This window comes from Antechinus flavipes, chromosome 1 (assembly GCF_016432865.1).
Source record: "Antechinus flavipes isolate AdamAnt ecotype Samford, QLD, Australia chromosome 1, AdamAnt_v2, whole genome shotgun sequence".
Classification (NCBI taxonomy): Eukaryota; Metazoa; Chordata; class Mammalia; order Dasyuromorphia; family Dasyuridae; genus Antechinus; species Antechinus flavipes.
The window spans coordinates 673,033,645-673,061,216 of NC_067398.1; the positions used below are offsets into that span (position 1 = coordinate 673,033,645).

At 45.3% G+C, this 27,572-nt stretch overlaps 1 protein-coding gene across 2 annotated transcripts in view; it reads right to left on the reverse strand.

Moving 5' to 3' along the window:
* Positions 1–19,214, reverse strand: part of LOC127545161 (nuclear receptor ROR-beta-like) — a 35,503-nt gene extending 16,289 nt beyond the window's left edge. For both annotated transcript variants that reach the window (XM_051972257.1, XM_051972258.1), the window contains exons 1-4: positions 18,963–19,214; positions 6,458–6,543; positions 5,771–5,912; positions 2,627–3,007 (exon numbers count right to left, since the gene is read on the reverse strand). In XM_051972257.1, the coding sequence (XP_051828217.1) occupies positions 2,627–3,007; positions 5,771–5,912; positions 6,458–6,543; positions 18,963–19,203 (850 nt within the window). In that variant the 5' untranslated portion in view covers positions 19,204–19,214. The remainder of the gene's footprint in view (positions 1–2,626; positions 3,008–5,770; positions 5,913–6,457; positions 6,544–18,962) is intronic.
* Between the last annotated feature and the right edge of the window lie 8,358 nt (positions 19,215–27,572).

Sequence of the window (27,572 nt, forward strand, 5' to 3'; positions counted from 1 at the left end):
ATGTTGTTTATTTATCTATGTATTTATCTAACTATCTCTATTTCTCTATTTCTGTCTTATCATACATACATACACCCACCCATCCATCTATCTACCTACTTATCTATCCTCTATTTATCATCTATCTATATCCATCCATCCATCCATCTATCCATCTGTCCATCCGTCCATCTATCAGTCGGTCTGTCTGTCTGTCTACCCAATCTTAGAGGTGTCATTAGCAGATCACAGTGGTACTGTGGAAAAGTGCCTAGATTGTAAAGTGAGTTCTTGGCTCCAGATGCAGCTCTATTATTATATCCCTTCTACTGATTTACATCCCTTCTGCTCTCAATATCTCAATTTTCCCATCTGTAAAATGAGAGAGTTAGATAATAAATGGTTTTCCTCTCAGCTCTGATGCTATGATCCATTGGCCTCTCAGTCCCTGGCACTAATAGATGCCCAGGCAGCTTCCCTTCATGGTCCCCTCCAAAGAGGATCCCAGACCCCAGTTCCAGCCCTCCTAAAAGTCCCATATGTCAACAGGGGATTTCTTTTAGCCTTGTTTCGATCTATTTATAATCTCAGCCTGTCCTATCTCAAGTTTATTCCCTGCTGGGTAAGTAGGACAGTCAGAAATATGTCCTAAATTTTCTTCTTTCAGGCTTGAAGAGGGGGGTGGTGGCGTTCATCCTAGAACTATGGGATTTAAGAAGCAAGGTCATGTCACCCTTGTTATCATCTTTGCAACTTTTACAAGTTCCGTGGCCTTGAAGATAAGACATGCCATCTCTCTCTGGATCTCAGTTTTTGCTCAAGTCTAAAAAAAGGTAATTAGACATCTTTCAAAACCTCTTCTAGCTCTAAACCTTGATCCAATAAATGTTAGACTTTAGTCCTAATGGCCTCTGAGACTTTGGCTTCTAGGTGAAAGAAAACTCTGAGTTAGTCTGTCTCCGTGTGGCAGCCCTGGGATCACAAGAGCTCCTGTGCTCTGACCTATACACAGAGTAACAAGGGGACAACCAGTCCAAACCTTGCTATGTGAGCACAAGTTCCTCCAGGAGCTGGGGGAAGAGGAAGGCGATGTCTGCCAAAAGGACTTTGGACCAGGGTCTGGGAGACCTTGAGAGTCTTAGATAATATCTACTGTCCCAATTCTAAGCTTGTATAACCTGATTGTCACTTTATGATACAGGGAGTAAGAAATAACTTCATTCTGGAACTCATTTCATCTGGAAAATAATGGGGTTGGACTTATCGCTCTCTTACAGCTCTGACATCCCGGGGTCTAAGGATTCTCCTAGATCTGACATTCTGTGTTCTAGGGTCCCTTCTACTGCTGACATTCTACTGCTTCATGGAGGATGAAAAGGAAACTGAGCTTTATCTCCAAGCACAAGGGACCAGGGGCCCTGCAAGCCCCGACATCTTGTGTCCTAAGGGCCCGTCCAGCCTTGAAATTATCCATTCTACAGCTCCGGTAGTCTATATTCTAATGTTCCTGTCCAGTATCGTAGTTGTAAGATTCTCTGGGCACTGGGGGATGATAGAGACAAATCTTTATTATTATTATTATTATTATTATTATTATTGTAAATGCATTTTGAAGACACCGATTTTCTATGGCCTGCCATAAATAGCCTGAGCTGGACATGGTAGGAGATATCGGAAAACCAGTGCTTTTTCCTAGAACCTCACATTTGTCTGTTAGACAATGTCTCAAAGGCAAGTAGTTGGAAGGCCAGGAGGTAGCTCCACCCTAAGACCTGGTGCTAAACAGCCCTGCTGTGTCCTTTCATATAATTAGCTTATCCCCATCACTGAGGTACAATGGGGAGGGGCTTGTTTCTCCCCTTTCTACATCTGTTCCCTAAAGCCACCCCTGCTTCTTTTGCCTTCTACCTTTGGATTGACTGTTCCTCATACCAAGAAAGTCTTCCTTCTTTACCCTTTTCTCTTACAGTCCCTAATCTCCGGCAAGACTCCATTGAAATATGACCTTTTTCATGAGAATTTATCAGCTATTGATAACACCCCCCAACTCACCCTGTATTGATTTTGTATATACTCACATGAGCACATGTTCTCTCTTTAAAATTCCCTAATGGTTAAGACTGTTGTTACTTTTAATTTGTGTCTCCAGCGCCTCAAAAATCCCTGGATCACAGCTGAGACCATTGGGGTTAAGCGACCGGCCCAGGGTCACAGAGCTCGGAAGTGATAAGTGTCCGAGGTCATATTCGAACTCGGGTCCTCCTGACTAAAGGGCTGGTGCTCTATCCACTGCGCCGCCTGGCTGCCGCTTGGCTGCCCCCTGGAAAGATGCTTCTAAAACTTATCTTTGTTCCAGTGTGTCACAAGAGAGTCCAGGGTTCTTGGGCTGATAGAGGGCAAGAAGGGCGCCTTTCGGTGGGCACACCTGACTTGCCGCGGCCATACTCCCGCCATGGCGGGGAGTTCAAGAACCTCATACTCCTAGTGGCCCCCAAACCCTGTCCCACCTCAAGGGATAGACCGGGGATGCCACTGGAGACAGGTAGCGGAAATAGCCTTATTCCGGAAGATTCCTAGAGAGGACCCAGAATGGAGGAAGGGAGATGGGACCCGAAGAGCTTTCCCCAGATACCCCGTGATCACTGACCAATCTCACGCTCCGACGGCATCCCGGGAGTGCCGCTGTGCGCCAGGACCCCGGGGTCCAGGCCCATCTCATACAGCGTCTCCAGGCACGTGGGCTCCGGGGAGGGCTGGGCGGAGCCCAGCAGATCCAGGGTGTAGTAGGTGGGGGCCGCCGCGCCCGCTTCCGTCTCTTCCGGGCTGAGCGGCATGTCAAAGAGCAGCCCCTCTGGCAGGCCCGAGAGGTGGTCCAGGTCCGAAAGGCTGCCGGCCACGTGCGCGCCGTCTCTGGGCAGCAGGCCGCCGCCGTCCATGGACTGGCCCGCCTCCTGGCTCTGCTGATGGCGCTGCACTTCCGCGTAGAGGCTGTCCCGCTGCTTCTTGGACATCCGGCCGAACTTGACCGCTGCAAGGACGAGGACCCGAGATCAGCCGAGAGCCCCCGCCGCCAGGGCGGGCCACACTGGCCCCGGGGGTCCTAACGGGCAGAGCTCCGTAGAGAAGACCCAGCTTCCCCGGGGGCTCCTCCAGAGGTCTGCCAGATGACTCGGGACTGTTTCTGCCCTGCTCGCCAGGTTCCCTCATTTATAAAACGGGACAGTTCCAATGGAGCAGTAATGAACTGAACCCGCTACACCCACCAAAAGAACTCTGGGACATGACTTAAGAGCCCCTACACAGAATCCCCCCAATCCCTACATTTTTGCCTGTCTGCATTTTTGGTTTCCTTCCCAGGCTAATTATACACTATTTCAGAGTCCGATTCTTTTTGTGCAGCAAAATAACTGTTAGGACATGTATATTTATTTTGTATTTAATTTATACTTTAACATATTTAACATGTATTGGTCAACCTGCCATCTGGGGGAGGGGGGGGAAGGAGGGGAAAAGTTGGAACAAAAGGCTGGCGATTGTCAATGCTGTAAAATTACCCATGCATGTAACTTGTAAATAAAAAGCTATAATAAAAAATAAAAAAAAAAAAACAAGAAAATAAATAAATAAAATGGGATTGAAAGGGATGCTAAGATCCCTTCCAGGTGGAACATTTTTGATTCCAAAGTAAGTTTAATGAAGCACAGAAAAAAAATATTGAATTCATACAACCATTCTTGATATATTGGTTAGTTTTGCTGAATTATTCCACCCTCATCTTTAAAAACAAAAAACTATGGGATTTGGAATTTAGAATTAGAAAAACTCTAAGGAAATTTTAGGAATAGGGGAAGTGTAGCAATATATTTGAAAATGAAGGCTATGTAAGAAAAAAGGGAATCAATAAAAACTTTAAAGAACAACAGTCAGATGAAAGAATGCTACAATCTTACTATTAAGAGAAATGCAACTCGGAGGTTTCACCTCACACCTTACGTCTTGCAGAAAAGACAGAGAAAAACATAAATAGTATATGGTGGACAGGCTATGGGAAGACAGGCATATGGATGTACTATTGGTGGAGATAGGTATTGCTCTCGTTTTAGAAAACAACTTGGAATCATAATTAGAAAATCGGTTAGAGTGTGAATTCCACTACTTGGGATATAGATCTTAAAAATCTCAATCACAGAGAGAAAGGTCTTAAAAATACAAAAATATTTATAACAACACCTTTCTTTTGGTCATAGTCAAGAGCTAGAAGGAAAGAGAGTGTTCATTGATTGGGGAAGCTTTCAAACAAATCATGTTACATTAAACAACAGAATATTATTATATTGTAAGAAATGATAAATAGGAAGAATTCAAAGAAATTTGGGGAGATATGGATATAAACACATACATATGTGAGTATACATATGTATATAAAGGATATGTATATAAATATGTAAATATACATATGTAAATATAAAAATGCTCCCAGAGTAAAGTAAAACCAGGGAAAAACAGCACAAAAAGACTTTAGAACTCCGATCAATTGAAGAGAGCCATCTACACCCAGAGAGAAGACTGTGGGAACTGAGTGTGGATCACAACAGAGCATTTTCACTCTTTTTGTTGTTTGCTTGCATTTTGTTTTTTTTCTCATTTGTTTTCCTTTTTGATCTGATTTTTCTTGTGCAGTAAGATTATTGTATAAATATATATACTTTATACTTGTATAAATTGTATAAATATACTTGTATATTGTATAAATATATATACTTTAACATGTTTAACATATTTTGGATTACTTGCCATCTAAGGGAAGGGGTGGAGGAAAGGAGGGGAAGATTTGGAACACAAGGTTTTGTAAGAGTCAGTGTTGAAAAACTATCCTTGCATATGTTTTGAAAATAAAAAGCTTTAGAAAAAAAAATAAAACAAAACTATGACCAAAAGTGATCATTCCAAGGACCTGAAGCATCTCTCAGTAGAAAGGTGGTGAACTATATAGGTGTCAAATGAAGCATAAAATTTCAGACTTAGTCACCATACTGATTTGTTTTGCTTGGCTACATTGATTTGTCACAAGAAAGGGTCCTATTTGAGGGATGGGAGAGAAGCACTGAGTAGTCATTCTTGTAAGTCATTCCCCAACTAAATTTTTACTGGTAAGGGCTATTTTAATATTGTCTGTATCCTAGTAATCATCAACACAGTGACTGTATGTGATAGATCCTTATTAAATGCTTGTTGATTCATTCATTTACAATGGTGTTTTAAAAAAGAGCAGCAAAAAATATTTTTTTAAATTAAGAACTACTAACTCATGCACAACATGACAAATATGGAAATATATTTTAAAAGATAGCATATATTTAATCTCTATCAGATTTCTTGCTTTCTTGGAGAGGAGGAAGATAAGGGGGGGAGAGAGAAAAATTTGGAACACAAAGTTTTACAAAAAGGAATGCCGAAAATTATCTTTAAGTGCACTTGGTAAAATAAAATATTATTGAGAGAAAAAAAAGTCAGAGGGATTAAAATTTGCAGTGATGGGAGAAATATCCTTACCAAGAAAAATAACAAATCCCTGAAATACAAGAAGAATTGCTCTTAGTATCATTATTATGATTCTGTTTCTGGAATTCTGTTTTATTTTTTTTATCTCCTTAAGGCCCATGTCAGCTTTGACCTTCTGAGTTCCAAGAATCCCCCTCACCCTGAAGTTCTCTGATCTTAGGGCCCTCCCCACCCCGATATCCGGGGGCTAAGGGTGCCCTAGTCCTGATGGACTCCACGACTCACTCACCATCTCGCGACATGCCCAGGGCGAGGCACTTCTGCAGGCGGCAGTGCTGGCAGCGATTCCGGCTGGTGCGGTCGATGGGGCAGTTTCGTTGGCGGGAACAGGAGTAGCTGGCGTTGTTCTGTTGGCTCCGCCGGAAGAAGCCCTGCGGCCCAGAGGAAGGGGTGAGGAAATTGGGGAGGGGTCGGGACCAGGCCTCTAGGCCTCCCACCTTAGCCAGGAACGGTCCCTTGGTGTCATGCCCCTGGTTCTTTCTCCCTTAAGCTGGATATTGAAGGGGGAGACAGGAAACTATGAAGTGGCCACAGACCTGTCACAGCAGAATGGAAGTCAGAATTTTCACAATGATGGCCCAGAATCCTCATGAGGCAAAGGGAACATCATGGTAAGAAAAATAGAGAAATAAATCGTTTTAGTGTGTTTTTGTCCCAAGGAGTTGAAAATAAATTACTTGGTACAAAAAAGGGTTCTACTTTACTCTGAATGTGTGTTTTTATAGTTTTACCTATCTATCTATACAATACACATGAGAATATCATAATATCATACATGTGTGTGTACATATAAAACATATATGCCGTGTGTGTGTCTATCTTCCCACATTTCTTTGAATTCTTCCTGGGACTTGGACTTTGGGGTCCTGTCTTCTTCATCATGTCCCTCCCTCTCTCCAGCCCCCACCCCTCTTACCTTACAGCCTTCACAGGTGATGACACCATAATGGATCCCCGAAGACTTGTCCCCGCAGATCTTACAGGGGATCACTTCAATCTGAGCTGCAGGGGGACATGGCCATACATGTAGCAGAAAGTGTGGCGCAGGAAGAAGGGGGGCTCCCCCAGCCCTCACCCCTGTGGGCAGGCGGTTTTCCACACTTTCAGGGGGCTAGGTCCTACATGGGTTGCCAGAGAGAGCTGGGTGGGTAGGTTCTGTGTGGGACAAACAGGTTCTGCTTCACCTTCTTCCAATGACTGGCTACAGAGCAGGGGGGGAGCACCGGCTTCTCTTGCCCTCAGCTTTTTTGTCTGAAAATGAGGCTGACATAACTCCCTGTGCACCTGCCTCTCAAGGTGCTCCCCAAAGGTGGGCTTTGGGCCCTTAGTCTCAAGCTGTAACTAAGTCTGGGAGAGAGCGTGCTCCGAGAGGAGGCAGGGTCCCCTTTGTAGACGGTTTCCCGGAAATTCCTCTTATGTCTTGGGGCCTATATTGCTCCCCTGGGCCCAGAATCCCCAGATGTGGCTGTAATTCTCTCAGTGACCAGGAGATGCCGCCCCGACACCATTCTGACCTGTCCCTGTACCCCATGGACCCCAAGTTCTGAAAGAAGGGAGGAAATCTCAGCTTTCTTTCTCTCAGAGTTCTAAGCAACATCTAGAAATAGCCTATGTCAATTGGGTACCAAGACAGCAGTATGTAGTTAGTAGGGAAATATCAGGAGGTTCCTCCCAACTGGACATTCTGTGTCCTAGGACCCCGTCATTCTATGTTCTAAGATCCCTCCCAGCCCTGACTTCCTGGGTTCTAAGACCCCTCCCAGCCCTGACTTCCTGGGTTCTAAGACCCCTCCCAGCTCTGACATCCTGGGTTCTAAGGGCTCTCCCAGCTCTGACTTCCTGGGTTCTAAGGGCTCTCCCAGCTCTGATCTCCTGGGTTCTAAGGGCCCTCCCAGCTCTGATAATCCATGTTCTAAGGGCCCTCCCAGCTCTGACTTCCTGGGTTCTAAGGGCCTTCCCAGCTCTGACTTCCTGGGTTCTAAGGGCCTTCCCAGTTTTGACATCCTGGGTTCTAAGGGCCCTCCCAGCTCTGACTTCCTGGGTTCTAAGGGCCTTCCCAGTTTTGACATCCTGGGTTCTAAGGGCCCTCCCAGCTCTGACCTCCTGGGTTCTAAGGGCCCTCCCAGCCCTGACTTCCTGGGTTCTAAGACCCCTCCCAGCCCTGACTTCCTGGGTTCTAAGGGCTCTCCCAGCCCTGACATCCCGGGTTCTAAGGGCCCTCCCAGCTCTGATATCCTGGGTTCTAAAGGACCCCCAGTTCTGACATTTTGGGGTCTAGGGCCCTCCCAGCTCTAATGTTCTGTTTCTATGACTCTCTTCTCTCCTCCCTCCTCCTTTTCTTCCTTCCCCCTTCATTGACTGACAGACAGAACCTTATAACTCCAGCTTGCCTGCGATTATATAACTACAGTTACATAAAGGGCAGCTGTTAAACCTATCTGTGACATCATTCTGAGAAGGAGGGGAGGGGGAGGGGGCGGGCCATATCCTGATTGGGCCTCCAAGCTGGGGGAGGGCGTCCTTTGGCCCAGCTGTCCTACCCAGTCACTTACCCACTCACTGTCCCACTGACACACTTCTGCCAGGGACACTGCTTGTGTAACAGGCACTGTGGGAGATTAACCCCGTCTTTCCCAAGACTCAGGCAGCCACATCTGGGGTTGGAGGAGACCAGTAGCCCCCCTTTTTTAACCACCCCTAAAACAGCAGAGGTAGATACCCGGGGATTGAGCTCAGTATTTCCTACGCTATCCCCAACCTGGGGGAAGTGTAACTGCTTCTAGGGCAAGAACTAATTTTTCCTCACTACACAGTGTGGCTGATAAATATTTGTTGATTGAAATTGTCCTGGAGAGATCTCGAGGGCCCTGGGATGCCGGGCTGAGCTGGCCAGCTCACTTAATTTCTCTGGGCGCTGATTTCCTATGATCACTCCCGAGGCTTTTTCCACAGGGCCATCTCTGCATCTGGGGTCACAGAGTCCGCCCCTTATCCCCTTAGTTTACAGAGCAGGCTTGTGCCTAAGGAGTGGGCGTGTGGAAGGTCAGATCCAGCCCCGGACACACCTGCTGGGTGACCCTGGCCAAGCCAAGCCTACGAGCTGTTGCCCGGACTCTCATACAAAGTAACCTTAGCTGTCATTCTACCCTCTGTCATGCTCATGAATGGCTCTGTCAGCCATTCTGACTCAAGAGATTTTATGACTTATTGTCGCTTTGCTCAGACTCAGGTTCCCCATCTGTAAAATGGGAATGAAAGCTGGATAGCAATTACTCCACCCCACAAACACAAAACTAGAAAGATGTCGGTTTCCAGTCTCAGGGTCTGAAAGGAAGGATCCTCACAACAAAGTTTTTTCCAGGTTTAAAGGTGACATCCCAAAGCTGGCTCATCCTAAGAATTGCACACATTTAACCTATATTGTATTACTTGCTGTCTAAGGGAGAGGATGGGGGAAGGGAGGAAAAATTTGGAACACAAGGTTTTACAAGAATGATTGTTGAAAACTTTCTTCGCACGCATTTTTTCCCCTGAGGCAGTTGGGGTTAAGTGACTTGCCCAGGGTCCACAGCCAGGAAGTGTTAAGTGTCTGAAGTCAGATTTGAACTCGGGTCCTCCTGATTTCAGCGCTGGTACTCTAACCACTTTACCAACTAGCTGTGTCACTTTCTATGTATTTTAAAAAATAAAAAGCTATTATAATATATAAATATAGATATAGCTTATACAATTGCAAAGTATCTTTGGGAGTATCTTTTGGGAGAAATCTTGGGAGTTTGGAGAGCCAGGTGAGAGGGAAAGGAGAAACATCATTGAAATCCCAAAATTGGACTGGACAGATGATCGATATGGTTCAATCTAATTCAAATCAACAGTCACTTAGTAAATACCTAGTGCGTGCCAGACCCTCTATTGGCAGTGACACTCACACACACACAAAGCACAAAACCAAGAAGCAGCAGAATCATAGAATCAGAGACTCATCCATGGGCAGTGACCTCACGGGGCACATAGTACTCCATGTGCTTTTGGGTGAATGAACAGGTGCTGTTAACCAGCTTTCAGTTGAGAAGACTGAGGCTTAGAGAGATTGAATGATTTGCTCAAGATATCAGTTAGCAAGTATCTAAGGTGGGATTTGAACTTCCTGATTCTAGACCAGGGCTCCCTGGCTTTATCCATTACATTTCCCAGCTTCTTAAACTTTGGTTCGAACCCTATATGGAGTCTCCTAACTGAATGTAGGGGTCAAGACACATAAAAACTTCTCAGATGAAAAGAGGTGTCGAGTGGAAAAATACTTTAAGAAGTCCTGCCCTACAAAGGTAAAAGTTCTCTCAGAGTCTCCTAGAGCTATGTAAGGAGTTGGGGGAGGAGGAAAACGCTGGGATCACAGCAAATTGTGATCTAGGCTTGGAAGGGCCTTAATTCCTCCTTCAGGAAGCCTTCCTTAGGCTGCTAGTAATCTGTGACATCTCACATGAATTCAGTGGCTTTGGTATGATTTCATTTGGTCCTCATCCCGGAGCGAGGTTCTCACTGTTATTATCACCTTCCCACCTTTTCTCATCCAACCTCACCTTTATTTCTTTGATGCACTCACCATGCAATAATGTATTATAATGAAATAGATTTGTGTCTCATCCCCCTCCCAGCCTCTAAACTCCCAAAGAACAAGGACCTTTGTTTCAGCTAAATTCTATCTCCTCCAGTGCTTCATAATCAAGGGCTTTCCAGTGTTCATTGAATAAATTTTACAGTAAACGTTAGACCTGAGGAAAGGGACCTTAAACAGACTCAGATAATCAGAAGTGGCCACGCCCACAGAGGTCATCCAGCCCATTCATTTATTTTATACATGAGGAAACTAGTCCATAGAGGAGGAGGCTGGCCTGTAGAGTAGTCCAAGAAAACACAGCAAGTGAGGGGTCGTGCTGGGAGCCAGATCAGCACTCCTGCTTCCCAGGTCAGAGTGACTTCCGTCTCCCCATGTGGTCTGGAAGCCGTTCCTCCCTCTCCTGGGTGGGGTCCCCAGTTCCCTGTGGGCCCTGACAGAGTGAGGGCCTGGGAGGGGTGTACCTGGCCCTGCACCAGAGGCTGACTCCTGCTGACGTCAGGAGGGCAGAGTCCTTGGGTGAGAGGGAGGGGGAACCCCCAGGCTGAAGAAGAATGGATAGAGAGACTCAGAGAGTCTGGGCGAGGAATCTTGGAATACTCTACCTTCTCATGTTTCCAAGGAACAGAAAGAGTCCTAGAATTATAATCAGAAGATCTGGATTCAAATCCTTCCTTTTCTGTGTAAAACCTGTGAGATTCCCTTTTTAGGGTCTCAGTTTTCTTATTTTAAAAATAAAGGGACTAAACTTTAAATTTTCTTTTTCCTTCTAGCTCTACACCCCAAGATCCTCTCTGAGCTTCTGTGGGGACTTCAAAAAACTTATATTCCAGTAGTGTAAAAAACATGTGCACATATGAGCACACAAAGGCTCTAAAAGTTAATTTTGGGGATGGGAGCCTGATAGGGAATCTGAAAAGGGCCATAGTTAGTGAATGTCTGAGGCTGGATTTGGATTCAGAAAGATAGCTCCCTGACTCTAGGCCCAGCACTTTATCCACAGTGCCACCTGAACAGATGGCAGAGTTTTATAAACTGTATATGTGACCCACAAACCTGAGCATTAACTATCCAGGTGAGCGCACTTCTATGACACCTGTGTAGGTGAGCTCTGTGCCCAATGGCTGAACAGGCAGCCACATGCATATAGGCAGCCATGTATCTATGTGCTTTTAGGTGAATGAACAGGTGCTGTTAATCAAAAGGTCTTCAAAACCCTGATCAGCTCTTGGACAGACATTGATGGCCATAGATTTCCTTCTTGGGGAACACCTTTTCTTCTCACTTTCACCTCTTAGATTCTCTAGCTTTCCTCAAGACTGGGCTTAAGGACTACCTCCTTCCTACCTGAGGCTTTTGCTCATCTTCATCAGTAATTACACACCCTCTTCTGTATCCCTAAAACAATAGAGGGTTTCCTCGGATAAATCCTCAACAGACCTCCTCACAGACAGGGACCGTATCTTTTTTTGTCTTTTTAATACAACAAACATGGACATCTTGTAGTGTCTAATAAATGCACATTGCATGACTCTGTGGGAAATTAAGCAGGGTGGAGTGGGGAGATCAATTAGGAAATGGCTGAACACATTATGGCATATGGATATGGTGGAATATCATTGTTCTGGAAGAAATGAGGGAAAAGATGGTTTCAAAAATATCCCAAATACTTTGTCTGAACGGATGAAAAGGGAAAGAAGCAGAATGGGAAAAAAAATTCAACTATAAGATGGATTTTAAACCTAAAATGAATGAAGAAGCCATATAACGTTATAAAAAGAAACAGTGAAGTAAGTAGAATCAGGAGAATTTATGCAATCATAATAATATCATGAAGACAATTTTGAAAGCTCTAACAACTATGATCAATGCAAACTCTATCTATGATTCCAAAAACTGATGATGAAACAAGCATGTCACCCATCTCTGAGAGAGAAATGATGGATCCAGAGTAGAAGATGACGTATAGATATTTTTGAACATGGTCAATGAGGGAATTTGTTTTGCTTGATTATGAAAATTTATTACAAGAAACTTGTTTATCTTTTTTTTTCTTTTCCAATGGGGTGAGAGGGGTTGGAGGGAAAGAAAATGGATTTTTATTAATTAAAAAAACCTTTTTATTAAAAATTTTTTTAAAGCTTGAGAAGGAAGAAAAATGAAAGAATATTGGTGGAGATGGACAGCTCAGGACCCCTCAAGGTAAGAAGCAGTAGGGGCCTGGGGAAATCCAGAACTGATGGAGAAAGGTGAGAGAGACAATGTTACATCATAAGAGTGGGGGATAGGGAAGCAAAAGATTGAAGCTAGGTTATTTTCCTCCTCGATAGCTCAATTTCTTTATCTGTAAAATGGAGATATTAATATTGACACAAAGTATCTTAAGGAAAGCATTTTCCTTAAAGTACTACAAACAAGTCAGTTACTGCATATGATTATTGTCCTTTAGGTGGAGGGAGGGAAGAAGCAGGATTAAGCAGTGATTGTCATGCAGTAAGTGCTTAATAAATGTTTGTGAACCAAATGAATGTCTGAAAGGGGCCTTAGAACACAGATGTCAGAACTAAAAAGGTCCTTAGAGCCCAGGAGGTCAGAACTGGGAGGGCCCTTAGAACCCAGGATGTCAGAGCTGAGAGGGCCCTTAGAACCCAGGAGGTCAAAGCTGGGAGGGCCCTTAGAACCCAGGATGTCAGGGCTGGGAGGGCCCTTAGAACCCAGGATGTCAAAGCTGGGAGGGCCCTTAGAACCCAGGATGTCAGAGCTGGGAGGGCCCTTAGAACCCAGGAGGTCAAAGCTGGGAGGGCCCTTAGAACCCAGGAGGTCAGAACTGGGAGGGCCCTTAGAACCCAGGAGGTCAGAGCTGAGAGGGCCCTTAGAACCCAGGAGGTCAGAGCTGGGAGGGCCCTTAGAACCCAGGAGGTCAGGGCTGGGAGGGCCCTTAGAACCCAGGAGGTCAGGGCTGGGAAAGCCCTTAGAAACCCAGGATGTCAGAGCTGGGAGGGCCCTTAGAAACCCAGGATGTCAGAGCTGGGAGGGCCCTTAGAACCCAGGAGGTCAGGGCTGGGAGAGCCCCTAGAACCCAGGATGTCAGAGCTGGGAGGGCCCTTAGAAACCCAGGAGGTCAGAGCTGGGAGGGCCCTTAGAACCCAGGATGTCAAAGCTGGGAGGGCCCTTAGAACCCAGGATGTCAGAGCTGGGAGGGCCCTTAGAAACCCAGGAGGTCAGGGCTGGAAGGGCCCTTAGAACCCAGGAGGTCAGAGCTGGGAGGGCCCTTAGAACCCAGGATGTCAGAGCTGGGAGGGCCCTTAGAACCCAGGATGTCAGAGCTGAGAGGGCCCTTAGAACCCAGGATGTCAGAGCTGAGAGGGCCCTTAGAACCCAGGAGGTCAGAGCTGGGAGAGCCCCTAGAACCCAGGATGTCAGAGCTGGGAGGGCCCTTAGAACCCAGGAGGTCAAAGCTGGGAGGGCCCTTAGAACCCGGGAGGTCAGAGCTGGGAGGGCCCTTAGAACCCAGGAGGTCAGAGCTGGGAGGGCCCTTAGAACCCAGGAGGTCAAAGCTGGGAGGGCCCTTAGAACCCAGGAGGTCAGAGCTGGGAGAGCCCCTAGAACCCAGGATGTCAGAGCTGGGAGGGCCCTCAGAACCCAGGAGGTCAGGGCTGGGAGGGCCCTTAGAACCCGTTTTGTCAGGGCTGGGAGAGCCCTTAGAACATACTATGTCAAGGCAGGGAATGTTCTTAAAACATGGAATGTCAGAGCTTGAAAAATCCTTAGAACACACCATGTAAGCGCTAGGAGGATTATTGAGATCATCTAGACTAACTTCCACAAAAATTGATTTTCTCCATGTTAAACATAGCTGCCCTTATTCATTTTAATTAAAGTCCACCTAAATTAGGGCTCCTTACTTGGGGTCCATTCACTTTAAATATATATATATATATACACACATTTTTTCTGACAAGCATTTCAATAGAATTATTTTCCTTGGCAATCCATTTTGTTTTAATCATTTAAAAACATTATTTTGAAACACACACACACGCACACACCAAAAAATGTTATTCTGAGAAGGAATCCCTAGGTTTCATCAAATCACAAATGACACACAAGAAAAATTAATGCTCCTTGACCGAAAGAAAGAAGAGAGAAACTGAGGAGGTGGGAAATGTTCTCTTCTTTCTCGTACCCCAACATAGTGATATTGGGAGTCCCAGGTTCTCAGGAAGAGGAGGGAGAGGAGATCCTGTCAATGCTGACTTTTCTTAAATGAATGAATAAGATCATGGCACTCAGTCATCCATTCAAAACCCAGGCTCGATGTAGGCCCTGAGAACACAACCCTTGTCCTCAAGGAGCTTACAAGTTCTCGGAGCCTTTGAGAAGCACTTCTGGGAGGCGGGAGCCGGCCCTGGAGCCCCCCAGGAAGGCGAAAGTAATCTCCCAATTATCAGAAAAAGCCGTGCTGCCAGATGTGTCTTCATACACCTAAGCTCCCATTTCCCAGACAGCCGGCAGCTCGGTCTGCCTGGCCAGGCGCCAGGCTCTGGGGAAAGGTATCGCCGCCCCATCCCAGCCGGCCCCCTCCCCTGCCCCGAGCCCTGCTCTGCCCTCTCCCTCAGCCCCAGAACTAGGTCACTAGGCCAGGCTTCGGCTTAGCCCCTCGCTGCCAGGCTCTTCCGGAGGCCCGCAGGAGGTCAGTAAAGCCAGCGGGATTAGAGCTGGAGGGAAGTGGGGAGAGGGCCGGGGGGAGGCAGGTGGGACCTAGAAGGGCTGATGAGGAGGGGGGCCGGGGGAAAGAGGAGGGAGACAAACAGCAGCCAAGGGACGGAGCCAGCGCCCAAGAGGCTTTGGATGCAGCACAGGCCGGGCCTGGCTGCTCTTGGCGCTTACCCTGATCCCTGGGCCAGATGTCGGGGCTCCCAGTGCTTTCTGGGAGAGGAGAGTCTGAGCCGGATGGCAGCGAGTATGTGTGTGTGTGTGTGTGTGTGTGTGTGTGTGTGTGTGTGTAAGTGTGTGAGTATGTGTGAGTGTGTGTGTCTGTATGTGTGTGAGTGTAAGTGTGTGTGTTTAAGTGTGTGAGTGTGTGTCTGTGTGTGTGTGTCTGTATGTGTGTGAGTGTGAGTGTAAGTGTGTGTGTGTAAGTGTGTGAGTGTAAGTGTGTGTGAGTGTGTGTATGTATCTGTGTGTGTGTCTGTGTGAATGTGAGTGTGTGTCTGGGTGTGTGTGTGAGTGTAAGTGTGTGTGTGAGTGTGTGTAAGTGTGTGAGTGTGTGTGTCTGTGTGTGAGTGTAAGTGTGAGTGTGTGTAAGTGTGTGAGTGTGTGTCTATGAGTGTAAGTGTGTGAGTGTAAGTGTGTGTGAGTGTGTGTGTATCTGTGTGTGTCTGTGTGAGTGTGTGTCTGGGTGTGTGTGTAAGTGTGTGTGTGTGAGTGTGTAAGTGTGTGTGTCTGTGTGTGAGTGTGTGTAAGTGTGTGTGTGTCTGTGTGTGTGTGAGTGTAAGTGTGTGTGTGAGTGTGTGTGAGTGTGTGTGTATTGTGTGTGTCTGTGTGAGTGTGTGTCTGGGTGTGTGTGTAAGTGTGTGTGAGTGTAAGTGTGTGTGTGTGAGTGTGTGTGTGTCTGTGAGTGTGAGTATAAGTGTAAGTGTGTGAGTGTGTGTATCTGTGTGTGTGTCTGTGTGAGTGTGAGTGTGTGTCTGGGGGTGTGAGTGTGAGTGTGTGTGAGTATGTGTGTCTGGGTATGTGAGTGTGGGTGTGGGTGTATTGTGTGTGTGTGTAACCAAATGTGTGTTTTTGCACTCGTGTGTTTGCCCAGGTATGTAATGTGTGCGTTCCTGCCTGCAGTGTGCATGTATACAGTGTGCATGTGTGTCCATGTGCATTTACATGTGTGTGTGAGGCGTGTGCCCTGCGGGGGCATGCTCTGCAGAGGGAACACACTTGCAGGAGGCGTGACTGCGTGGGAGGGGCAGTGTGGGCAGCCTGTGCCCGAGACACCACCTTCCCCCAGCTGCCTCCCTTTCCTGGGGCAGCAGCATTTTCTCACTCTGCAGGGGCTCAGGGGGACAAGCTGGAAGCCCCCTGGAGAGCCCAGGAGCCCGGCTGCAGGCACCAACATCCCGGGTGCAGTCTGAGTGACCCCGGGGGAGGGGACTAGGGCCCAGCCCTGCAGACCTTGGAAGGGGGGAAGGAGGCGATGAGGGGGACATGTCAGGTCCCAGGATCCCAGGATCTGGGGACAGAAGAGCGTGGGAGTTGTTAGCCTGAACTAGATTTTGAGGTGGACGTGAACTTGGGGGGAAAAATGTTATTTGTAAGGCTCAAAGGTCATTGGCAAAAGACTTCTCCTAAGTGGAGACTGACAATTCAAAGTCCCTCTGGGAGCTGGGGAGAGCGGAGAGAGGAGAGAGCCTGGTCTGGTTCCACAGCTATTGTCACTCATCTTTGATCTCCCTTATAATTCTATCATTATAATATAAAAACATTATTCTGAGGAAGATTCCTAAGACTTCACCACGCTATCAAAGGCCAAGAAGCCTGCACTGGAGATTGTCTGGTCCAGCTCGCCCCTGTGTCTCACAGAAAAGGAAACTGAGTCTTACAGAAGTGACTGGTGGGAGGCCACAAAGCCAGTCGGGGACAAAGCGCTGTCCAGGGGGTTCCGGGCAAGTCAGGCTTCCCACTGCCTAGAAGTTTACCTCTAATAAATAGCCAATTCAAAGCATCCTTATCCATCCTTTGTGCTGGAGATACATGGGGAGCTATGACAAAGGTTCTGCTCTCAAAGGGCTTACATTCTAACGGGTAGAAAGACAGACACCGATGGTACAAGGGAGAGTGAAATCAGTGAAAGGGGAGACTCGGGCCTAGTGCTAGGAGATGTTGGGGGAGAAAAAAGACATGTTGTCAAAGGGAGAAGAAGAGGAGTAAGAGAGGGGGAGAGAGAAAAAGAGAAAGTGAGAAAGGAAGTGGGGATAGAAAATAAAATGAGGAGGAAGAATGGACTGATAGAGAGGGGGTGGAAAAGAGAGAGAAAGGAGAGAGACAGAGACAGAGAGAGACAGTGAGAGAGAGAGAAAAACAGAGAGACAGTAAGAGAGAGAGAGAATCAGAGACAGAGACAGAGAGAGACAGTGAGACAGAGAGAGAAAGACAGAGAGACAGAGAAAGACAGTGAGAGAGACAGAGAGACAGAGAGAGGAAAAAAGTGATGAGGGAGAAATGGGGAGAGGATGAAAGGGAAGGGGGAAAGAAAGGTTGAGAAAGAAAAGGTGGGCAGGGAAGAGAAAAGGAAGGAATAGAGAAGAAAGGAAAGAAGGGGAAGGAATAGGAGAAAAGAAGAGGAAGAGAGAAGACTGGCTAGGGAGAATGATGGAGGGGATGAAGAGAAGTGACAAATAGTAAAGAAAGGAGGCTAGAAAGGAAAAGCTGGGGATAGAGGAGGCTGTATGAAATGTCAGATTGCCTGAACATAAGGACTCAGGTAGTTAATGAATTGATAAAGGGTAATAGAGGAAAGAAGAGCTGGGGAAATTGGGGAGAGCACTAGAGGGGTAGGGAGCAGAGGGCAAGGGAGGGGGAAGACAGCTTGAATGGGAGGGACCCAGGTCCCACGTCCGCACTTCCCGCCTGGGCACGCAGAGGGTGAGGAAACTGGAAACCCCTCCTAGCAACAAACAACTTGAGCAGTGGAAAATATTTTTTTTCTGAGAGCTGGCTCTTCTTATGGCTGGCCCAGCACATATAGAGGGTCCCAGGCCAAGGTGAGGGTAGGGGAGAGAGACAGAAGCAAAGAGAGAGAGAGAGAGGAAGAGACAGAGAAAGAGATAGAGACTGAGACAGAGACAGAGACACACACAGAGACAGAGACATACAAAAAGAGACAGACACACAGAGAGCAGACACAGAGACAGAGGCAGATATATATATATATATATATATATATATATATATATATATATATATATATATATATATATATATATATATATATATATATATATATATATATATATATATATAAAGAGAGAGAGAGAGAGAGAGAGAGAGAGAGAGAGAGAGAAACTGTCAAAGGCTGGGTGCTTGTCCCTGGCTGTGGGCTACTCTGCTTCTCTACTCTTCCTCTCTGCTTCAATCTTTCTTCCACCCTCTCCTCATCTCCTGTCCCTTTCCCTTCTCTTCCTGCCTCCTTTTTCCCTCCCATTCTTTCCCTCCTCTCCCTCTGGATTTCCTATTTCTTATCTTTTTTTCCTTTCTCCCCATCTCCTTAGCTTCTTTTCTCTCTCTCTCTCTCCCTTTCCTTTCTTTCTTTCCCCTTTCCTTTTTTCCTCCTCTTCCTTTTCTTTTCCTACTTCCTCTCCCTTTCTCTATTTCTTTTCCTCCTCCCCTGATTTTCCTTTCTCTACTTTTCATCTTCTTCCCTTCCTTCCCCTCTCCCTCCTCTCACCTATTTCTTCCACCTATCCCTTCCTCACCTTTCCCTCCCTTCCCTGGATTTTCTTTTACCTTTCTTCCCCTCTCTTCTCCCTCTTTCCTCTACCCCAATTCTCACTTTTCTTTCTTTCCCTCTTTCCCCCTTATTTCTCCTACCTCCTTTCCCCCTTCTGCCTCTTTTTCCTTCTTCTTTCTCTATCTTCTCTCTTTCCTTTCCTTTCTTTCTTCTCCTTTCTCTCTCTTCTTCCCCTTCCTGCCCTCCTTTCTCTCCCTCCTCAGAGTACAGGACAGGGCCATCGGGGCTGGGGCCTCCTCTCCTGCTCGGCTGCCCCCTCCCGCCCCCCACGTTGCAGACCCTCCCGCCGGCCGGCCTCCCTACCTCTCATGCTGCCGGCTGCCCGCTTACCGCCCCTTCTGGAGAATGGACTCTTAGGGACGCGCTGCTGGGCAGAGAGCTGGGCCGGGGCGCACGGCTGGCTCTCGGGCTCGCTTCGGTCTCCGGGACTGTCTCTCCGGCGTCCCCCACCTCTTCCCTCCCAGAGCTCGGCCCGACCCGGCCCGGCTCGGCTCCAGGACTCTGCTAACCTACTTTCCCGGAGCAGAGGTGGCCAATGTAACATGTGGAAATTCACATGATGGGCCCGGCTCCTCCGCTCCGCCCCAGCTGTCAGCCCCGGCCCCGCCCCGCAGGCCCCGCCCCATCGCCTGCCCCGCCCACCTGGTCAGTTGCCGGCCCCGCCCACTTGCTAGGGACAGTTTAACTTTTTGTCTGCTTTCCCTTTCCGAAGGTACCCAGTCAGTCATCCCTAGGGACGGTACGATTTAAAGAGAAAGTCCTTAACTCATCCTACGGATGGGGAAACTGAGGCTCAGGCAATCCGATGTCGGAGTGAGATACTAGGTGTGGCTCCACTGAAGTCCAGTGTTCTGTCCCCCTCAGGAAAGTACCCCCAGAACCCAGCGGCCAGGTGGGTCTCTCTCCCCCAGTGGTCCCCGCCCCTTTTCCACCCTTCCTCAGTTCAATCCAGACAATTTGAATTACGGGTGAGGTGCCAGGCAAAGGTCCCTGTACTGAGGGGCGGGAGGCCACAGATTCCCTCTGTGACTGCACAAGAAACTTCCTTTCTCTGGATCTCAGTTTCCTCGGGTGAATAAGAACAATAATTTGGACTCTTCTGACTTCCTGGGTTGATTGAGAAATGCCTTTTGATAAATTGCAAAGGGTATCTGCAAAAATTTATTTTTATAATGTTCTAAGCTTATTGCCTTGCCTGTTTGGGTGTATTATTAACACTGTACATGGGATTTTTTTGTTGTTGTTGTTGCATTCTCTCACGTATTTCAAAGATTTTTTTTCCTGGTTGCTTATTAAATCCTATTGCAAGACTGCAAACACACACACACATGCACACACGCACACACAACTGCAAAGGGAGGGGCAGCTAGGTAGCACAATGGACAGAGCACTGGCCCTGAAAGCAGGAGGATCTGAGTGCAAATTTGGCATCAGATGCTTATTAACTGTATGACCCTGAACAAGTCACTTAATCCCAAATACTTTCCCCAAACAAAAATAAATATATTGCAGAGCCAGAAACAGCTGGATATTGAGAGAAAGCACTGGAATCAGGAAACACTAGTTCAAATCTCAGTTTTCAAGTCAGTCTTTAGATGTAAAGGCTGGAAATTATCTTTCACCTCCTTGCCTTCAAAAACCTATCCCTAACGAATGTGAACTATCTGCATTTTAGTTTTTCTTCCCGGGTTATTTATACCTTCTGAATCCAATTCTCCCTATGCAACAAGAGAACTGTTCGGTTCTGCAAACATATATTGTATCTAGGATATACTGCAACATATAAAGGACTGCTTGCCATCTAGGGGAGGGGGTGGAGGGAGGGAGGGAAAAAAAAATCGGAACAGAAACGAGTGTCAATATAAAGTAATTATTAAATAAAAATTTTAAAAAAACCTATCCCCTTTTCTCCCTGAACATTACGCCTCCTCCCAAAATATATTAGCTTTTCCTTGTTAAATGCTTCTCTTGATTTCTGGGAGATGGTGTGGATATGTGTGACCGTGAGCAAATCAGTTAACCTCTCCGTACATCAGTTTCCTCCTGAGCAAAATAAATGGGTTGGATTTAGACACAGTCCCTCCCAGTCCCCCACACGGCAAGATCTAGCTCCCTCTGAGTAGTCATTCTGTGTCCTCTGGGCTCTTACATTATACCAGCCTCTAGTACTCTGATTAGGTGTGAGCTAATATTTAGGAGTCTTGCAGAGAAAAGGACTTAACAGATATTTTGAGGAGGGAGAAAGAGGAAGGGATTTAGGGGATACTGGGGTTGGTGTGAAGCTGGAAAGACAATTGGATTTCTTCCTCCTCTTTCATAAGAAATCAGGGCACAGGAAATTGTTACTTCCAGAGACTTCCTTTTGCCTGCCAGTCTCCTCTCCTTACCACTCCACCCCACCCCCACCCCACCCCACCCCAAGCCTGAGCAGGTGCAATGCTCCTTCTTTTGACCACTTGATCCTCCTTGGAGAACAGAGGGTTCACTTAATCCTCCGATCTGTGGGATTCGCTACTGTGGCCAACCCCCAGAGTAGGACTGGGGGGTCGGATCTCAGCTCTCCTTCTTCCCAAAGCCCTTGCCAGGCTGGCCCTCTGGCCTTTCCCCATTCATAGGCTAGGGGCTTTCTCTCAGCCCAGCAGGGCCCGGCATTTCATCCTGGCCAATTCTTCTCAATCCAAATGCAGCTGGATGTTTGCCGCCCCCGAAGAAGCCTTACCTGATCTTTATGCCCTTCTTGGTGGGCCTTTTAACCCCTGACTCTCCTTTGTACAGATGGCCCAGATTGGTACTACACTTATCTTCAGTTCTCAAAAAATTCAATTAAATTCAACAATAAGTTTTATATTGGTCTTTGTACAAAGTACTGTGCTAGGAGGGGGGATGGGAGAGGGAGGGAGAGACAGAGACAGAGAAAAACAGAGAGAAGGAAGAAGAGGAGGAGGAAAAGAAGGAAAAAGAGGAGAAGGAGAAAGAAGAGGAGGAGGAAAAGGAGGAGAAGAAGGAGGAGGAGGAAGAGGATAAGGAAGAAGAAGAGGAGGAGGAAGAAGGAGAAAAAGAGAAAGGAAAATAGGAAGGAAGGAAGGAAAGAAAGAAAGGAAGGAAGGAGAGAGGGGGAAGGCAAGGAGGAAGAAGGAAGGAAAGGAGGGAAGAATGGGAAAGAAAGGAAACTCCCTGCCCTTAAGGCAGTGGTTCTCAAACTTTTGTTTTCAGTATCTTTATCCTGTTAAAAATGATTGAGGATCTCTCCAAAGTGTTTTTGTTTATCTGGGTTATATTTATAGACATTTACCATATTGGAAATAAAAACTATTTTTGAATTTGTAGACCCTCTAAAAGGGTTTCAGAGATCCCCAGGATTCTCTAGACCATACTTTGAGAACCACTGCCATAAGGCATTTACATTCTACTTGAAGGAGAATAAGGGCTAAATAAATGTATAGAACTTTGAGAAAGGATTGAGATTAGATCTGTAATTTTTGGTACTACATTAGATAGATCCTGAGGCCTAAAATCATGAAGACTTGAGTTCAAATCCAATCTCAGATAGTTAAAGTGTCTGGGACAGTTGCTTACCCTCTGTATGCCTCAATTTTCATATCTGCAAAATGGGAATTATAATAGCATCTATCTCTCAGGTTTTTGTGAGATTCAAATGAAATATTTGCAAAGTACCTGGCACATAGTAGGTGCTATCGAAATGCTAGCTCTTACTACTTCATTACTCCTTTATCCCATTAATATTATTGGAAATTAGTATTATATTATTGGAAATTCCTGAATTAGACCGACACCATCTCTCAGGCACCTATACTCTTAACGCTGTGTGGAGCTGTAATGGCAAACTAAGCAGAAATGGATCCCTGCAGGCTGCACACTGCCTTAGAAAACCACAAATTAACATTATCTAGGCTGTAGCACACTTGCTTACTTTGTTGAACGTTTCCCAGCTCTATCTAATCGGGGCGGTGCTGGAGGGTTCTGCCGCTGCTTGCTTCAGCGGGTTAGGAGTTGGACGTCTCTGGTGTGGAGCTTTGGGAGGGCAGGTGATTTTACTGCTTATGTAACCAGGATGTGTCAGACCCTGAACGAAAGCCAGCTCCAAACCCCTGCGGCCTCCGCTGCCGAGGCCGGAGAGAGCACTGATAAGTAACAGAGGACATCAGGGAGGGCTTCCTGCAGGAGGTGACAGCGCAACTGAGCCTTAAAAGGAGTGGGGTTCTAATAGAGAGATGGAGGGGGGAGCAGATCTCAGGCACAGAGAAAGTCTGGGCAAAGAGAAACAGGGAGAACCCAAGAGGTGCACAGAAAAAGGAATAGAACAGTGTACCTGTGTGAGTAGGAGTTTTAAATGCTTTATAAATCTTTTTTTTCTGCTGATTTGATAAACTCAATTTTGGACATGTTGAGTTCATAATATCTGTGGGGGCTTCCAGTTTTTTTTTATTATAGCTTTTTATATGGGTGGTTAATTTTTCAACATTGACCCTTGCAAAAACTTCTGTTCCAACTTTTCTCCTCCTTCCCTCCATCCCCTCCCCTAGATAATGCTTTATAAATCTTAAAGCACCAGTTACTGTTATTAACAAAAATAAAATTGGGAGGCACTAGGAACTGGGAGAGTCAAAATAGGCGTCCTGCCAAAATGATGCTCTAAGGATTTTTTCTTTTTTTTCCCCCCAGGTCAAGTCAATTTTATTTTTTGTATTTTTTCCAATTACATGCAAAGAACATTTTTAACATTCATTTTTAAGATAAAAACTTGAGTTCCACCTTTTCTTTTTCCCTCCTAAGACAATAAACAATTTTATATAGGTTATATAAGTATAATCATGTAAAATCTATTTCCATATTAGAATACTTTAAAACTTTAAGAAAAGGAGGGGAAGGTATAGAAGGCATGCATTCTAGTCGTGGAGGACATCCCATGCAAAGGCAAGTAACAGCTAGCATTTATATAGTGCTTTAAGGTTTGCCAGGCACTTTGAAACTATTATTTCACATGATCCAAACAATAACCTTAGGAGGAAGTTATTATTATCCCCATTTTATAGATGTGGAAACTGAGGCACAGACACTGTGTTTTCTTAATTTTTTTTTTATTTAAGGCTTTTTATTTTCAACAAAACATATGCATAGATAATTTGCAACATTCGCCCCCAAAACCTTGTGTTTCAAAAAGAGCTGCTACAATTTGGCACTATGCTCAAAAAGTTGTCAGACTGTGCACACCCTTTGACCCAGTAGTGTTTCTATTGAGCTTATATTCCAAAGAGATCTTAAAGGAGGAAAAGGGACCCGTATGTGACAAAATGTCTGTGACAGCCCTTTTTGTGGTGGCCAGAAAGTGGAAACTGAGAGGATTGATGAGAGGTTGGGTAAATTGTGGTATAGGAATGTTATGGAATATTATTGTTCTATAAGAAATGACCAGCAGGATGATTTCAGAGAGGTCTAGAGAAACTTATATGAACTGATCCTGAGTGAAATGAGCAGGACCAGGAGATCATTGTACATGGCAACAAGACTGTACGATGGTCAATGTTAAAAAATTATCCATGCATATATTTTGAAAATAGAAAGCTTTAATGAAAAAATAGAGCTGCTACAAACATTTTTGAACACATAGGTCCTTTTTTCCTTTTTTATGATGTTTTTGGGATACAGGCCCAGTGGTAACACTGCTGGATCAAAGGGTATGTACCGTTTGATAGCCTTTGGGCATAGTTCCAAATTGCTCTCCAGAATAGTTGAAGCAGTTCACAACTCCACCAACAATGTATCAGTGTCCCAGTTTTCCCACATCCCTTCCAACATTCAGCATTATCTTTTCCTGCCATTTTAGCCAATCTGACAGGTGTGTAGTGATATTTCATTTGCATTTTTGCCTGAAACTCTAACTCTGTATGCCTCAATTTTCCTCTCTGCAAAATGGGGATTGTAATAGCATCTACCCCTCAGGGTTTTTGTGAGGTTAAAATGAGATAATATTTGCAAAGTGCCTAACACAAAATAGGTGCTATAGAAATGCTAGTTCTTATTACTACATTAGCACAGACCAGGCAGCTTATTCCATTAAGATTATTAGAAATTCCTGAATTAAAGGACACTACCTCTCCAGTAGCCTATAATCTTAAAACTGTGTGGAGCTGCAATATCAAACTAAACAGAAATGGATCCTTGCAAGCTGCATATTGACTTAGAAAATCACTAATTAACATTAGCTATATCACATTATGTTATATAGTGGATGTTGGATCCATTACTTCACCTAGCTACCACTCTGTGAAGTGGAGAGAGATAATTTCATAGTTTGTAAGCTAGTTGGAGAGGACTTTCACACGTGTGAAAGGCAAGAATGCCCAACAAATCTGGAAGAGCAATCTGGAACTTGACTGCAAAGTCATGTTAAGTCAGTAAGTATTTATTGAGGCTTTCTACAGGTCAGATATTGTGCAAAGGGCTTTCAACATTAAAAAAAACAAACAAACCAGGAATTGGCACAGTTAAGTGGCTCATTGCATTGAGCATGAATCTTGGAGCCATGAGGACCTAAATTCAAATACTTATTAACTGTGTGACTCTTGGTAACTCACCTAACCCCATTGCCTTCCCCCATCCCAATTAAAAAACAAACAAACAACAACAACAACAACAAACAAGAATTGGTATCTAATAAAAGAGTAGATAAGGAATCTTTGGGTCTTCTTGGCCTGTGCTTTAGGAATATGAATTTGGCATTTGTGAGGAAGATGGATTGAAGAGGGGAAGGGACTGGAGGCAGAGAGACCAAAGAAGAGGCTATTGAAATGGTCCAGTGCAGAGATGAGGTCCTGATCTGGGGATTGGCTGCCTCAGTGAGAGAAGAGGAAGATATAAGAGATAGAATCAATGAGTGGCAACTAATCGAGTATGAGAGGTGAAGAAGTAATCAAAAGTCCCAGAATCCTTCTTTTCCCTTGGCTTCCATGACATCAGGACCTCTTGGTTCTCTTTCAATCTTTCTGATTGCTCCTTTTTAGTCTCCTAAATTCTGGGAGGGGGAAATAACCAAAACTGCATTGAAGTCAAATAAAGTGAGAGCTGAAAAAAAAATCATGAGATCTAGCTGCTAAAATACTTTGAGGAAGATATTTTAAAAGAGGGAAAGGGAAAGGGACCCACATGTGCAAAAATGTTTGTGGCAGCCCTGTTTGTAGTAGCAAGAAACTGGAAACTGAGTGGATGCCCATCAAGTGGACAATGGCTGAGTAAGTTATGGTACATGAATGTTATGGAATATTATTGTTCTGTAAGAAATGATCTCAAGGATGATTTCTGAGAGGCCTGGAGAGACTTACATGAATTGATGCTGAGTGAAATAAGCAGGACCAGGAGATCATCATATATGGCAACATCAATATTATACCATGATCAACACTGATGGACGTGGCTCTCGTCAACAAAGAGATGATTCAAACCAGTTCCACTTGTTCAGTGATGAAGAGTCAGCTACACCCAGAGAGAGGACTGTGGGAAATGAATGTGGACCACAACATAGTATTTTCATTCTCTGTTGTTGTTTGTTTGCATTTTATTTTGCTTCTCTCTCTCTGTCTCTGTCTCTGTCTCTCTCTCTGTGTGTGTCTCTGTCTCTCTCTCTGTCTGTCTCTGTCTCTCTGTCTCTCTCTGTCTCTCTGTCTGTCTCTCTCTCTCTCTCTCTCTCTCTCTCCCTCTCCCTCTCCTCTTGCTGGCTTGATTTGATTTCTCTTGTGCAGCATGAAAATTGTATAAATCTGTATGCATATGTTGAATTTTACATATATTTCTACCACATTTAACATAAAAAACATATGTAATATAAAGTGCTTTGCAAACTTTAAAACTTTTCTTAATGCTTAAAAAAGAAAGTAGAATATTTTGAGGACCAGAATTTCAGTGGTGTGGGGTAAGAAACTATATTTCAAGAGGGAAGTAATCAGAAGGAAGTAGCAGTTGTGTAGAAGGAAATAAAGAGTAAAGATGACCTTTTCTAGGAGTTTGACTTTGAAAAGGAAAAGTAATATTAGACAATAGATTGAGAAGATGGAAGGTCCAATGAAGGTTTCTTAGGATATGGGAGACCTGTGTATTGTTCATAGGAATAGCCAGGAAATAAGGAGAGACTAAAGATGAGTGAAAGAAAGGGAATGATTAAGAGAATGGGACAAGTCACCTCTTCCTCGGAGACTGAAGTAAAGGAAAAAATGGGACATAATGTTTGAAAGTGTGGAATAGAAAAAGAGTGGTGATGGATGGATAGCTTCTATTGTCTCAGTAAAGAAGGGCCCATCACCTGCTGAGAAGATGGAAAGAAAGAGTGGAATAGGAGACTTGAGATGAGAAGATGAGGAAGAACAAATATGATAGAGAAAGTACCCAGGAGGATAGTGTTGACATCTAGAAGGTAAAAGTATAGTTCTGGTGGAAATGAAGGTTGGCTGGCCTGGGACCCTTTCCAAAATGGAGACACCAGAAGGAACTCACCAATGGGAGAGGAGTGCAGAATTGGCTAGAAGGATGTCTCTACATCCCAAAGAGATAATCAAAAAGGGAAAAGGACCCACATGTGCAAAAATGTTTGTAGCAACCAGGAACTGGGAACTGAGTGGATGCCCATCAGTTGTGGAATGGTTGAATAAGTTACAAATGGAATGGAATATTACTGTTCTATAAGAAATGATGAGCAGGCTGATTTCAATTTCAAAAAAGTCTAGAAAGACTGTCATGAACTGATGCTGAATGAATTGAGCAGAACCAAAAGTACATGGCAACAACAAGGTCATGGAATGATCAATTCTGATGGACTCAGCTCTTCTCAACAATGAGGTGATTCAAGGCAATACCGAAGACTTGGAATGGAAAATGCCATCATGATCCAGAGAGAAAACTATG